This window comes from Rutilus rutilus (genome assembly GCF_951802725.1).
Source record: "Rutilus rutilus genome assembly, chromosome: 19".
NCBI lineage: Eukaryota > Metazoa > Chordata > Actinopteri > Cypriniformes > Leuciscidae > Rutilus > Rutilus rutilus.
In genome coordinates this window covers 1275628-1289363 of record NC_140232.1, presented here as the reverse complement: position 1 = coordinate 1289363, position 13736 = coordinate 1275628, and the positions used below count along the sequence as shown (strand labels likewise).

General features: G+C 38.9%; 2 protein-coding genes across 2 annotated transcripts in view; one reads left to right on the top strand and one right to left on the bottom strand.

The window, feature by feature from the left end:
• LOC311278748 (nuclear factor 7, ovary-like) overlaps positions 1-13736 on the top strand; it is a 1193180-nt gene that overhangs the window by 761490 nt on the left and 417954 nt on the right. The window lies entirely within an intron of this gene.
• LOC311278743 (zinc-binding protein A33-like) lies at positions 3085-12129 on the bottom strand. The gene is made up of 5 exons (XM_084389768.1): positions 11325-12129; positions 7714-7809; positions 7270-7500; positions 7036-7192; positions 3085-4116 (listed from the first exon to the last, which is right to left on the bottom strand). The coding sequence occupies exons 1-5, from the start codon at positions 11718-11720 to the stop codon at positions 3608-3610; spliced, it is 1389 nt and encodes a 462-aa protein (XP_084245894.1). The 5' UTR covers positions 11721-12129; the 3' UTR covers positions 3085-3607.

The window sequence follows — 13736 nt, the reverse complement described above, 5'->3', positions numbered from 1 at the left end:
CAAACTACTGTCTGTTCACAGTTTTACACTCATGAACAAAACTACAACAACCCTTTGTTTAACAATTTTCCGTTTCCCAATTTCTTGCATGCATTTCTGGCTGTAATTTTTCCCCATTTTACAGAAAAACTGGTGTAGCCTTTAAAATTTTGTTCAAGCTTGCTTTGAGATGACCCCATATTGGCTGATTTCTATCTCTCCTGGATTTTCCTTCGACGCGCGTCTAATAATCTGTTAAACGTCTTCAACAGATCCGATTTTGTCACCTCAAATCGGCAAGGTTTAGCAAATATGCTTCCTGTAATTACGGTCTACTCAATCTTTCCGTGAGCACTTTCTAGTGCTCGATTACAGAGATTTTGAGTAAAACTAATTAATCAGGTGTGGCTCTTCCGTCCGTGTGGCTCTTCCGTCCACGTGTGGCTCTTCCGTCCACTTACGAGCTAGTTTTCGGCATAAAATTTGACTTGACTTTTGTGTTTGTGAAGCTGCTTTGATACAATCTGTATTGTGAAAAGCGCTATACAAATATACTTGATTTGACAATCTCCCCCTCGAAAACCTTCTCTGCCCGTACCAAAGAGATAGTTCCAGCCACTATGGTTAACCCACAGTTGTATCAAATTACACCATACAAATTAAAATAATTTTACTGTCTCTTACCCGAGATGCTTTTACTGCCACCGAGTTCTTTCTGAATCCAGTGGGTTCCTCCTGGCCCTGATAGCAGTTTTGGCTCTTCTCTCTCAATTCGGCGAGGTAAGACTAAAGCCTTTTGTGCTTTAGGGTGATCAGTCCGTCAATACGCTTTCTCAGGGCCAGAAGAAACCTCATGGTTCGCACTTCTGACACCAATTGTTGTGGCAAAAACAATAACTAACAAAACAGCATCAGGCATAAGAGACATCAGGATTCAAATTGTCCTTAAAAGATATTTATTTCTTGCAAGAAATGTTCCCAGTCTACCCACAGTCCAGCTGCAGGCGGAGTGAGACCCAGAGCAGAGGTTGACCAGCTACTTTATAGTGTTCTATTCAAAGGCTATCTCTTACAGCCCCCACTAAACAAAATAACAAAAGGGACCCCCCCTTGAACCCTCCCCAGCCCGGGGGTCTTCTCACCTCTGAAGTCTCACACACACCTTCCAGCTGTATCAGCATCATAAAAGAAACTCAAAATACATCCAAAGAACGCATGGCATTCATTTGCTAAATCATTGAAAATAAAATGCAAAGAAAAGATAATTTTTTTCCACAACAAGATCTAACACAAGTCTAATATTATTACAAATATGTCTTCCTTTTATAAAACCTGATTATCAATAATAAATTCTAATCCTGACCTTTCAGCGAATATGGAAGCAATAATTTTACTGTCATTATTAATGAAGGTAATAGGTCTTTATCAGGCTTTGGAATTAAGGATATTAGACCTGGTGTCATGGAGGGCAAACCCCTGCTCAATAGATTCTCTAAAGACCATTGACAGAAATTCAACTAGATCGTCTTGAAATGTTTAAAAAAATTCAGCAGTTAAGCCATCATTACCGGGGGACTTGTTTAATTTAAGTTTTTATCTCTAAAATTGATACTTCCTTATCACAATGGTCTTTAAATTCTCCATCGATACAATCTATATTATGTTTTAGGGGCTTTAAAAAATAATCTTTTTTGTTTACAGAACATGCATTGCTGGAATATAATTTACCATAAAAATGTGTTTTTTTTTGCAGGTGGATCTGTCTTCAGAAAGCCCATATATCCAAGACTCCCACTGCACTTGTAAAGCAGGACTGGGGCACTGCAACCACTTACTGGGACTACTGTACACACTGGCTCACTACCTAAAAATGGGGCACAAATCTGTACCGCCCAGAACAAGTAAAACCTCTTTGCCTCAAACATGGCATGTGCCATCAAGAACATTAGGACTGAAGCCAAAGTCACTCAGCAGAGTATCAGTTTTCAAAGTAAAACCACCAAATGCAAATCCCCAAAGAGTTAACCGGACAAGTGCTGGAATTCTCCCAGATGTTTATTGTGCACTATGTCTGTGTGATGTTTAAATGTTCACTCTAAACAATAGACCATGAAAATGTGTGAGTATAGCACACACTGTCCAGAGCTGATTTCCAGAACCAGCCAATGACAGAGGAATCACCCGATCGAAAATGTGAAATTCCTTAATTCGTCGAATGGCCCGTTCAGTGTGGACTCTCAAACGAGCTGTGTTTCGTGTGCGTGCAAGTTCCTCATTGTTGAACTGCCCACTTGGGCCCAGAAAGGGTGGGATAACTAGTGTGGCATGAATTTCATCCAGTAGGTCTTTAATTAAAAACCCTTTGTCCAACATCACTGCATCGCCCTCTTGAAGAAGATCTAGAATGCCAGATGACTTGGTTATCTCTTTATCAGAAATGCATCCTGTGTAAAGACTGCTTACAAAAGTCATTTAACTTCAAATGTTGCGAAAAACTAGTTTGGAAACACTTTTTGTAGAGAAAAATGGTTTTAAAGCAAATAAATATGGTGTCACATGACAGAAGCATTTTGTTGATCCCGTTATAAAGCAGCGTTAAAAAAGTTCATAATATTCATATAATTAAATTGTATATTAAATTATTTTATCACTATTGGTAAGAATAACACGTGTTACCTCTCAAACATCATTCTTCTTGTAATTCTTTTTGTAATTTTGTCTGTTTTTTATAATCTAGAAAAAGTTAAACAGAAAAATATCCTAAAAGCTGCAGCCGTTTCTGAATATTGCTGGATCAAGTATTGATCTAAATAGCCTTTATAATGAAGTACAGAAAATCATGACACTTGTTTTTATAATATTTATTAATATATAATAACATGTTTGAAATGGAGGAGGAAATCAGAGGCTTGTAAATCTCTGCCGCTCGTCAAAACTCCAGATGTGTGTCTGTCAAACGAAGGAAGACTGAAGGAGTTTCCAATAAAGGCAGAAAGAAAGGTCAAATAAACATGTTACGTCTGTAAAGTATTGTTTCCACGACTTAAACCCTAATTATCATCCCAAACATTTCATCTTTCACTCTGAGCATTAAATCACATAATCACATATTATTTATTTATTTAAAACACAAGATTATCAGCAAGAACCTTTACATCCATTTATTCCAATGAACAAATGATCATTTCTCCTCTATAACTGAAATAATTATTCATTTAGTCTCATGTTGAACAAACACTGAGAATGTGCAGAATTTACTGCTTCAGTGATTTGATGTAATACAAGAAAAAATATGATATATAATCATATATAATTATGATGCAAAAAAAGTTACAAATGAATAAACACACATTGACTGAAATAATCTGGTAAATGTCAATTCTCCTGAAAACATGAATGCTAAAACGGTCTCTAATCGTCTAATTGTGTGAAGTGGAATATAAATGAAAACTTCTTGTTTATTGATCTGAGTGTTGCTGTAGTGCTGGATATCAGTCATGTGATCATCACGGCCCAATCACAGCCACCGTACTGATATTCAGATCAACAGCACTCTTACTCATGTGATATGGATTAAATATTGGAAACATGATGAAAGCAGGAAGATCCAGATCTACAGGAGTGACGTTTACTGACTATTGACCGCTAAGATCCTCAGAGAGTCACAACACCAGAAGAATGGAAAGAGTGTGTGAGTGAAGGTGGTTGTGAATGTGTGTAGATGTGTGTTAGTTACAGGATCAGAGAACGACACCGTTCCTCCGTCATAGTCCAGATTCACTCTCACACGATCAAGCTTCTGTTTAACAGGAAAACCAGAACCAAAATGCAGTCCGAACTCAATATACAGCTCATTATACTCCACACACCAGACATCACTGTAGAAGAAAAAAACTCCAAACTTCCTCTGGTTTGATGCTCTAGTTACTCCAAGTCTCCAGCGTGAACTCTCTTTAACCTCCACATCCCAGCAGTGTGTTCCTGAGTTAAAACCCTCTGAACCCAGAACACAGAGACAGTCAAATCTCGCTGGATTATCAGGAACTGGTTGATAGTTCTCGCTATATGTCACACTGGTCAGATCATCAGACAGGACGAGACGTGGATGAGCCGTGTTTGGATCCAGAATCACAGGAGCTGATGAGACACAATCAACAGATGCTTTTATTCTGATCTTCATATAATGATCAAGAGTGAACCCAACTAGGGGTGGCACGGTACATGAAAAAACATCCGAACCGTTCGGTTCGCTTGTCTTGGTTCGGTGCGTGTGTGCGTCGCACGGTTCGCACGGTTCGACGCATGCGCAATGTAGCCTCGTGCCCGTGCTAATACAATGCTAAATCATAAATCAGATGTATGCAGAATAACATTACGATGTCCAGCAATCGATTTAAATAGTGCACTGGGTTTACTTAGACATTTAATGAGATCTACTCCACTATATGATGTTTTTTCACATGAATAAATACATAGATCGATTGTTTCACGTATGTAGGCTACTTCAATGGTCCAGTGGAATAACTTTAGCCAAGCGTGTCAGAGGTTCTGAGTTCTAATCCGCACTCCTATATATTTTTTTCTTTTTCATCAAAACCGATTATGTTTATCAGTGGTTGTATATCAAGCAGGGACAGATTTGTGTGAATTTTGTTATGATTTCATCAGAACGAATAGAGAGTCTCCACAACGGATTGAAGCGCGCGTCCGAGTGAAGACTGTGCGGCGTGTGCGCGAGCCACAAGAGAACACTGTATCAGCGCCACTGATCGCAGCGGCAACGAGCACTTTGATCACTTGATTTAAAAAACAACACATTTCAGCGCTAGATTGCTTCTTATTTAACAAACGGACGAAAAGAATACTTTGCTAGTTAACAGGAGATGCTTTATTTATTTCTATTGGTACATCCGTGCCGCGAGATGTTTCAAAAGTGGTGGGGTAAATATCGACCCTGGCAAAAAATGGTGGGGAAATGTCCCACTCGCAGATTACGCCTATGATGACGAGACACGAGGAGAAATTGACAAAGAACTGTCCGACACAGCCCACGTAGCTCTCCAGATGGATGGACCTCCAGGGCCACTGAAAGTTTCCTCACGGTAACCGCTCACTTGCTCACTATATTATTTCGAAATGGGAAATGAGAAGCTGCGTTTTGCAAACACGCCCCATTTATGAAAGAAATAATTAGATAATTAAGTTATATATCATATGCTGAAGTAAACTTTTGCAGTGTGTTAAAGGTTAAAAGAAAAATTAACAACAAGAACCGTACAGAACCGAAAACCGTGACCCTAAAACCATGATACGAACCGAACCGTGGGTTTTGTGAACCGTGCCACCCCTAAACCCAACACAGATTATTATTATGAATTATGACACTCGTCCTGTTGATCAAACACATTTTCCTCTGATCACTGTCAGTGCTGTTATTATATTCACACTCGTTTTTATCATCAGAGTTTAACGGCATCAACTACAAACATTAAATATGAGATTCAGACATTTGTGTCCATCAAGAGAAACTGATACTTTGGGAAAGTTAAATAACAATAAATCAATGAGATCTGTTGAGATTTATGCTGTAGATGAAGAACTGTAAGTGTGTGTCTGATCTACAGCATCTGATCATCTTCATTTTAGTGGCTCTCATAGTCTGTGTTTTGTTTTAAATTAGTTTATTATGACTGTCTGTTGTGTTTGACTTACAAACATGAATCTCTGGGTTGCTAGCACCCTAGCAACCCAAATCCAAAGAGGGTTATCTTCTAATCTGAATGTCATAGAGGAGTTGCGGTTGGTTTATATCATTCATACTGGCAAGCAGCCTTTGAAGTAACATCATTGGCAGCTGCCAAGCCACTCCCTAGCAACTAAACAGAGTACCCTAGCAACTGTTCAGCAAGACCTACATCTCTGCACCAGAACATCGTAGAGACATGGTGGTTGTCTCCTTTGACTAATGCTAGCAAACAGAACATGCTACACATGCTAGCAGCGAATAGCTACATGCTAATAGCGATTAGGTAAGTGTTAAAACGTCAAAAATGCTAACTAAAACGCAGAAGCATGCTAATAATGTTAGCACAATGCTAACAACATGTTAATAATGCTAGCATCAAGTTACATCTTGCTAAAACATGCAAGCAACAAGGTGATTGTATTAGCATCATGTTACTAATTCTAACCATCTAACAAACACCAAACTGTTCTATCTATCTATCTATCTATCTATCTATCTGTCTGTCTGTCTGTCTGTCTGTCTGTCTATCTATATGTCTATCTATCTATCTATCTATCTATCTATCTATCTATATATCTATGTCTATCTATATGTCTATCTATCTATCTATCTATATGTATATCTATCTATCTATCTATCTATCTATCTATCTATCTATCTATCTATCTATCTATCTGTCTGTCTGTCTGTCTATCTATATGTCTATCTACTATCTATCTATCTATATATCTATGTCTATCTATATGTCTATCTATCTATCTATCTATCTATCTATATGTATATCTATCTATCTATCTATCTATCTATATGTCTATCTATCTATCTACCATCTATCTATCTATATGTCTATCTATCTATCTATCTATCTATCTATCTATCTATATATATATGTCTATCTATCTATCTATCTATCTATCTATCTATATGTCTATCTATCTATCTATCTATCTATCTATCTATCTATCTATCTATCTATATGTATATCTATCTATCTATCTATCTATCTATATGTCTATCTATCTATCTACCATCTATCTATCTATATGTCTATCTATCTATCTATCTATCTATCTATCTATCTATATATATATGTCTATCTATCTATCTATCTATCTATCTATCTATCTATATGTCTATCTATCTATCTATCTATCTATCTATCTATCTATCTATCTATCTATCTATCTATCTATCTATCTATCTATCTATCTGTCTGTCTGTTTGTCTGTCTGTCTATCTCTGTCATGAAGAGCCTCTAACTCTCCACCCATCCATCATGTCCAGCTCAGATCTCCTGCTGTCAGACTCACTGTTTTGGATGATGTCCTGCATCTTCTTCCAGACTCTGAACGGCAGGTTGCCCAAGTATCGTGGCACATGAATCAAAGCTCCAGAAGCCATCCATGGATTCCGCTGTGATCTCTTGACTCTGGAAGAACATTTAGGAGTCAGAACTACTGGAAACTCCTGCAGAACAAACACACCATTTATCATCAAGAACTCAATCAATCATCAATCAATCAACCAATGATCTGAAATCAGACCTTCAGAAAGCAGACGTCATTGGCTTTCATCATCTCCTCCATGTCTTTGATTGTGTGTGAAAGAGCTGAGATGTGTGTGTTCATCTCCTCCAGCTTCTCCTTCATCCTCTGCTTCTTCTGCTCCTCTTCCTCCCTCAGTGCAGTGACTGTAGCTTCTTCTTCATCTCTGAGAAACTGATGAAGCTTCTCAAACTGCTGTTTAATCTGATGCTCTGTGTGCTCAGCTTGAGACTGAAATCAAAGCACATTCACTTCAATCATCTCAATCGACACACATCATTAATATCAAGATAAACTCGGATACCCGACATAAAACGGATCCAGAAGCAGATTGCTGCTAGTCATTTACAGAAATAATAAACTGGAATCCATTATATCAAATCATAACTGTATATAGTGATCCAACAGCTGTAATGAAAATGACTCTCTTTTCTGTTTCCTCACCTTGATGTGTTGAACTATTTTCTCAAACTCTGCTTTCATTTTTTCATTGTCTTCAAGTTTCTTCTGTAAGGACTTCAGTGCTGTATTGAGCTCCTCCTAGAATTGAACAACAATACATTAAAACACCAGATTACAGTGAAGAGAAGACAATACAGTGATATGATCATATAATGCAGTGAAAAAGTATTTGCCCCCATCTCATAATAAATTGATTCAGAAATTAAAACCTACCATAAAACAAAGGCAACCTGAGTAAACACAAAGTACAGTTTGTAAATGAACAAAGTTATTTATTGAAACAAAAAGGTTATCCAATACCAACTGGGCCGGCGTGAAAATGTATTTGCCCCCGTAGTTACTAATTCCTCAGATCTATGAAACTGCATTTATAATGTAGTTCAGCTGGACTAAACACAACCAGTCCTGATCACTGCAGCTGTCCAATCAGATCAACACTGAATACTGAAGCCTGATGAAATCCCCCCCTGTAAAGTCAGGATACGAAAACCTAAAAAACAGCCTTGGATGAACAAAGTTCCTTCTTTAAGGAAGGAGTGTAGAAGGGCAGAAAGAAAATGGAGGAAGGACAAATTACAAATCTCTTATCAGCTATTGCAATATTCCTTAGTTAAGTTTCAAGAGGAGGCCGCTTTGCAAAGGTCTAAATATTTTTCTAATTTGATTTCTCAAAATTCCCATTGTCCAAAGTTTTTGTTCGCTACTATAAATTCAGTATTAAATTCTTCTACTGAGATTGGTGTTGCTCAGAGCCCAGAGTTGTGTGAGAAGTTTTGCAGCTTCTTCATTAACAAAATCCTTTGCATCAAATCCCAGATTGTACCGAATCCATCCCAGAAGGTCTGGCGTCTGCCTTTGAATAGAGCTAAATTTTCTCACTTCCATCCAATCTCACATGCGGAACTATCGAATATAGTGTCCAGTTTAAGATTGACCACTCGTTCACTTGACGTTATACCAACTACATTGTTTAAGGAAGTCCTGGACTCAGTTGCACCAAATATTATTTCTGTCATTAACAGTTCTTTACAGACGAGCTCCGTTCCATCTTGTTTCAAACATGCAGTAGTTCATCCGCTGCTCAAAAAGGCAAATTTGGATCCATCTGATCTACATAACTATAGACCTATTTCAAAACTGCCTTTCTTATCTAAAGTATTGGAGAAAGCTGTTTTAAATCAGTTATCCCCTTACTTAATTGAGAATAATATACTCGATCCGTTTCAGTCTGGGTTTAGATCCAAGCATAGCACTGAATCAGCCTTGCTGAGAGTGGTAAACGACCTGTTGTTATTTGTGGATTCCGGAAACTGTACAGTTCAGGTATTGTTGGATTTAAGTGCAGCTTTTGATACAGTGGATCACTGCATTCTTTTAAACAAGTTAAAAACTGAGGCTGGTATCTGTGATTCAGCTGTAGAGTGGTTTAGATCCTATTTCTCTGAGAGGAGCTTCTCTGTGGAGATAGGTCAGTCTCATTCATCACCTGTTCCTGTCATGGGTGGAGTACCGCAAGGCTCCATTTTGGGACGGATTTTATTTTCTCTATATATGCTCCCCCTTCGTTACATCTTTGAATCTCATCAGGTTCCTTATCATATTTATGCGGATGATACCCAGTTGTATATGTCAGTAAAGCCTGATTCTAAGTCTTTATCTGATTTATTAGCCTGTGTAAATGACATTAAAAGTTGGATGGGTGAAAATTTTCTTCAGTTGAATGAAAAGAAGACTGAGGTTATTTTATTTATATTGGCTACCGGTCAAATACAGAATTGAGGACAAGGTTTTGACTATTGTATTTAAAGCCTTGCATGGTCTTGCTCCAGTTTATATTTCAGACCTTATTTGTCAGTACTCTCCTCGAAGATCTCTTAGATCATCATCTGAGAGATTATTAACTATCCCGCACTCTCGCTTGAAATCTAAAGGTGACAGAGCGTTCTCCGTTCTTGTCCTAGACTGTGGAATTCGTTACCTCAATCTGTCAGATTTTCTTCTTCTTTATTTGTATTTAAGTCAGCACTGAAAACGCATCTTTTCTCTCAGGCTTTTTCATAATTGTGGATATGTAGCCTTAGTGAGTTAAATTTTTTACTATGTAATTTGTACGATTTTGGTTTTTATTGTGTTTTTTGTTTTTATTCTGTTTTTGTGAAGCACCTTGGTCAGCAGAAATGCTGTTTTAAGGTGCTATATAAATAAAAGTGACCTTGACCTTGACCTTGGTTCACGTCTGTGTGCCTGTACAGACAAATGGCTTTTCAGTCCTAACCCTAAGTCTACCAGGCCAACCTTCTCTGCACTGGTCTGAAACTGATCTTGACCCGGTGTCCTTCAAAGAGCTGTGCAGCGTGACCGACCTCACCCTGCGTGCCACTAAGTCTATGGCCCAAGCGATTGGTCATGCCATGACCAGTTTGGTAGACCACCTTTGGCTGAACCTGACAGAGATCAAGACAAGACAGCCCTCCTTGACTCCCCGTCTCTCCCTCGGGTGTGTTCGGTTCTGCAGTTCTTTGAGTACCTAGAAAAGCGCTATATAAATGTAACAAATTATTTTTTAAATTGTTATTATATCAGCTTCTTCAACCCCTCGCCGCCCAGAGCCAGGCTTGAGAAGCTTTTACTGGCATGTCAGATTGGGTTTTAGAAATAATCAAGCGGAGTTACTCTCTCCAGTTCTCCCGCAGGCTCTCCTGCTTCAGGAGTGTGACTAACCCTTCAGTCTCGGACATCGACGCTCACGTCCTCCGAGCTGAAGCACAAGATCTGCTAGCGAAGGGCGACTCAGGCTTTTACAGCCGCTTCTTCCTCGTTCCAGTGAAGGATGGCGTCCTCAGGCTCATCCTCGATTTGAGATGTCTGAACCGCGCTCTGGTAAGACGGCCGTTCAGAATGCTAATGCTAACTTTGAAACAAATCCTCTCACAGATCTGATCGGTTTTTATCAGTGGATCTGAAGGACACATACTTTCATATCCAGATAGCCTCTCATCACAGTTCTTGAGATTCACGTTCGAAGGGGCTTACCACCCTACAGTCCTACCATTCTGACTGCCTCTTGCTCTGCGCACTTTTATGATATTCGTGGATGTGGCCCTCTCCCCCTGAGACAGATGGGAGTTCACCTCCTGAATTACCTCAATGATTGACTGCTTTTAGCCCAATCGAAGGAGGAACTCTGCGCACACAGATCTTTGCTCATCAGGACCAAGGTTACGTTAGTAACCGGAACAATCTGTGTTTATGTGTTACGAAACTGCTCCGAGACTCGAAGGTGAGATCCAAATGCAGCTTTTATTAAGGGGCAATCCAGACACGTAATCCAATTAACAGGCAATAGGTCATACACAGGCAGGCAGTCCGTTATTATATAGGGTTAACTAAACAAGCAGATGAGATACTGGTGAATGTGATAATGCGTGCTGATGAGTCCAGGCAGAGAATGATGGGAGATGTAGTCTGTGAGTGAACATGAGAGTCTGGTGTGGAGTGCCCTCTGGTGGCTCTCAAGGGCACTCCAGCCGGTGACCGTTACACTATGACTCGTTATGATTCTTTACATGTGAATCAAGAAACATTTGTCTTACCTTATATGATGAAACCACTTCACTGATGGGTCTGAATTTATGATTGTCATGTTGTGTTGAATCTCTGCACACTAAACACACAGGCTGTTTGTCCTCCAGACAGAAGAGTTTGAGTTTCTCACTGTGTAAACTGCAGATCTCCTCAGACCCTGATGAACGCCTCTCATTTCTCTCCTTCAGGAACGACTCACACAAGTTTCTTAAGGCAAGATTAAATGGAGGATCAGATCTTGAGGATCTTCTCCTGCAGACAGGACACTCCTGAGATTCCTTCGTTCTCCAGAACTGTTGAAGACACTCTTTACAGAAACTGTGACTACAGGATAAAAGAACAGGAGCCTTGTAGATTTCATGACACACAGGACAAATATAATCATCTTCAGCTGCTGAAGCCATTTTCACTGTTTGAGCTCCAGCAATCTAAACTTTACTTTCACTTTCTGAACGACGGATTAAAAAATGAATCCCCATGAGAATCACAAAGATCAGAAACAAACTTGTTCAGAAAGAAACTTTTCAAATTCTTCTGTAAAGTTTTCCTCTTCGTACTCCACTGATCGCTGATTCTTTATTGCTTTTGTCGAGACAAAGTCAGTATGGCAGAAAAGAGAAATAACAAATCCGTCTCTTCCTGGTTAGTGTTGTAAGAGGGTGGAGCTTCTGATCAAGGTGTGTTGAAACAGGACAAACAACAACATCAGGATTTATTTAGGTAAAATTAACTAAATCTAAGCCAATTTAAAATTAACTTGCATTGAAACTTTAAGATATAACACAAAGTCCTTGGATTAAACACACACACACACACACACACACACACACACAAAAAAAAAAAAAACATAAAAATACTCAAATATGTAAAATAAAAGATCTCAAAACCCTTATATGTGTTTTATTTATTGCTCTTCTTTATTGGTCCCAGAGTTTCTCCAGGGTCTGTCATGCTCCCTCTCTCTTATAATGATTTCTTCTCATGCTGAAGTTTCAGTGATAAACACTCCTCTGTTCATCTGCTGATTGTCAGTGTTTGGAGAAACAAACAGATCAACAGATTAAAAGTCCTGAATAAACAGGAGAAACGGAGATGAGACAAAAGTTTGTCTCTCATGGATCACTCGTCAGCACCTTTATTAACACTTATTTAGTATTTCTTGTTAATTATGAAAAATATATTCACTTTATTAGCATAAAGACATTTCTAAAGATAATACCAGAATACACTTCATACACGCTATACATAGATGAAGACGGACAGAGACTAAGACAGAACTCAGGGTATATAAGCATGGATGAAACAAAGGAAATTAATGAGATAATTGAAACAGAATAACTAATCAATCAACCAGGGAAAGTAGGTCATGGAGTAGAATAACACAAAGAACCATGGGAAACGTAGTCAAAACAAGACATACATCTTACAAACTAACTCTGGATACAGTGTGAAATAATGCTAAATAGCCCATGATATATAGTCAAGCTGTAACGATCAGCCAATTAAGTTGAGTTACAAAAGTTAAAATGTGGTCAGATTTACTGTGTGAGGAATTGGGTGTTAAAAGAATGAGACACAAACTGAGGTTAAAGTGGATAAGAACGGTGTATTTACAATCTTCACAGGAGACTTTGAAACAACACAATAAAACCAGGAACACTCAGGCTGTTAAAAGCATAGAGTCCATCGCACCCTAAAACAGCCCATAAGAATCCTTGGGTGTTGAAGCGTCCCAGTGTTCGGGTCCACCAGTGTATATACAGTCCAAAAGAAGTGATAATCCAAAAGCATGAAGTTGTGTCTGGAAAGGTGAGTCCGCAAGATGGGAACTCCACACTCCAGAACAGTGATTGTTATCTGTTGTAGAGATCTGCAACTGAAGCCCGAACCCGAAATCATTTAACCCGACCCGACCATTAAAGTTATATATTTGAAGCCCGAACTCAAGGTCCGTTTCTCATAGAAAATATATATAGATATTTCGTCAATTTTGCGGCTCTCAAGTTTTCCACGAAGCTCAGCGTACTCCTGCTTAACTGAATCCAAGGTAAGGAACACAGTGCTAAACCTGGTGTCTGACATTTGCCTGACAGTTTTTGATAACTGGCTTATTATACCCGTTTGCTTGACGAATCTCACGAGTGCAGACATAATTTCTGATATTTCGTTGACCAGCGCCTGTCGTTTGGAGGCTGCGGTTTCATTAGATCTCAGAGAGATGATTGTGGGATCATGTAACACACTCTCCGCTGAGACCCATATGTAGACCCCAGATTTATTAGGTCTTGCGCTCGGTTAATAAAACCTCTTCCAGCAACCGTATGAAACGACCTAATATCCCGACAGCAAAACTCACACATTTCCCGGCTCCATTGGATTGTACAGAAGCTGGTACTGACTTGGCTGTTGGAGATAAATAG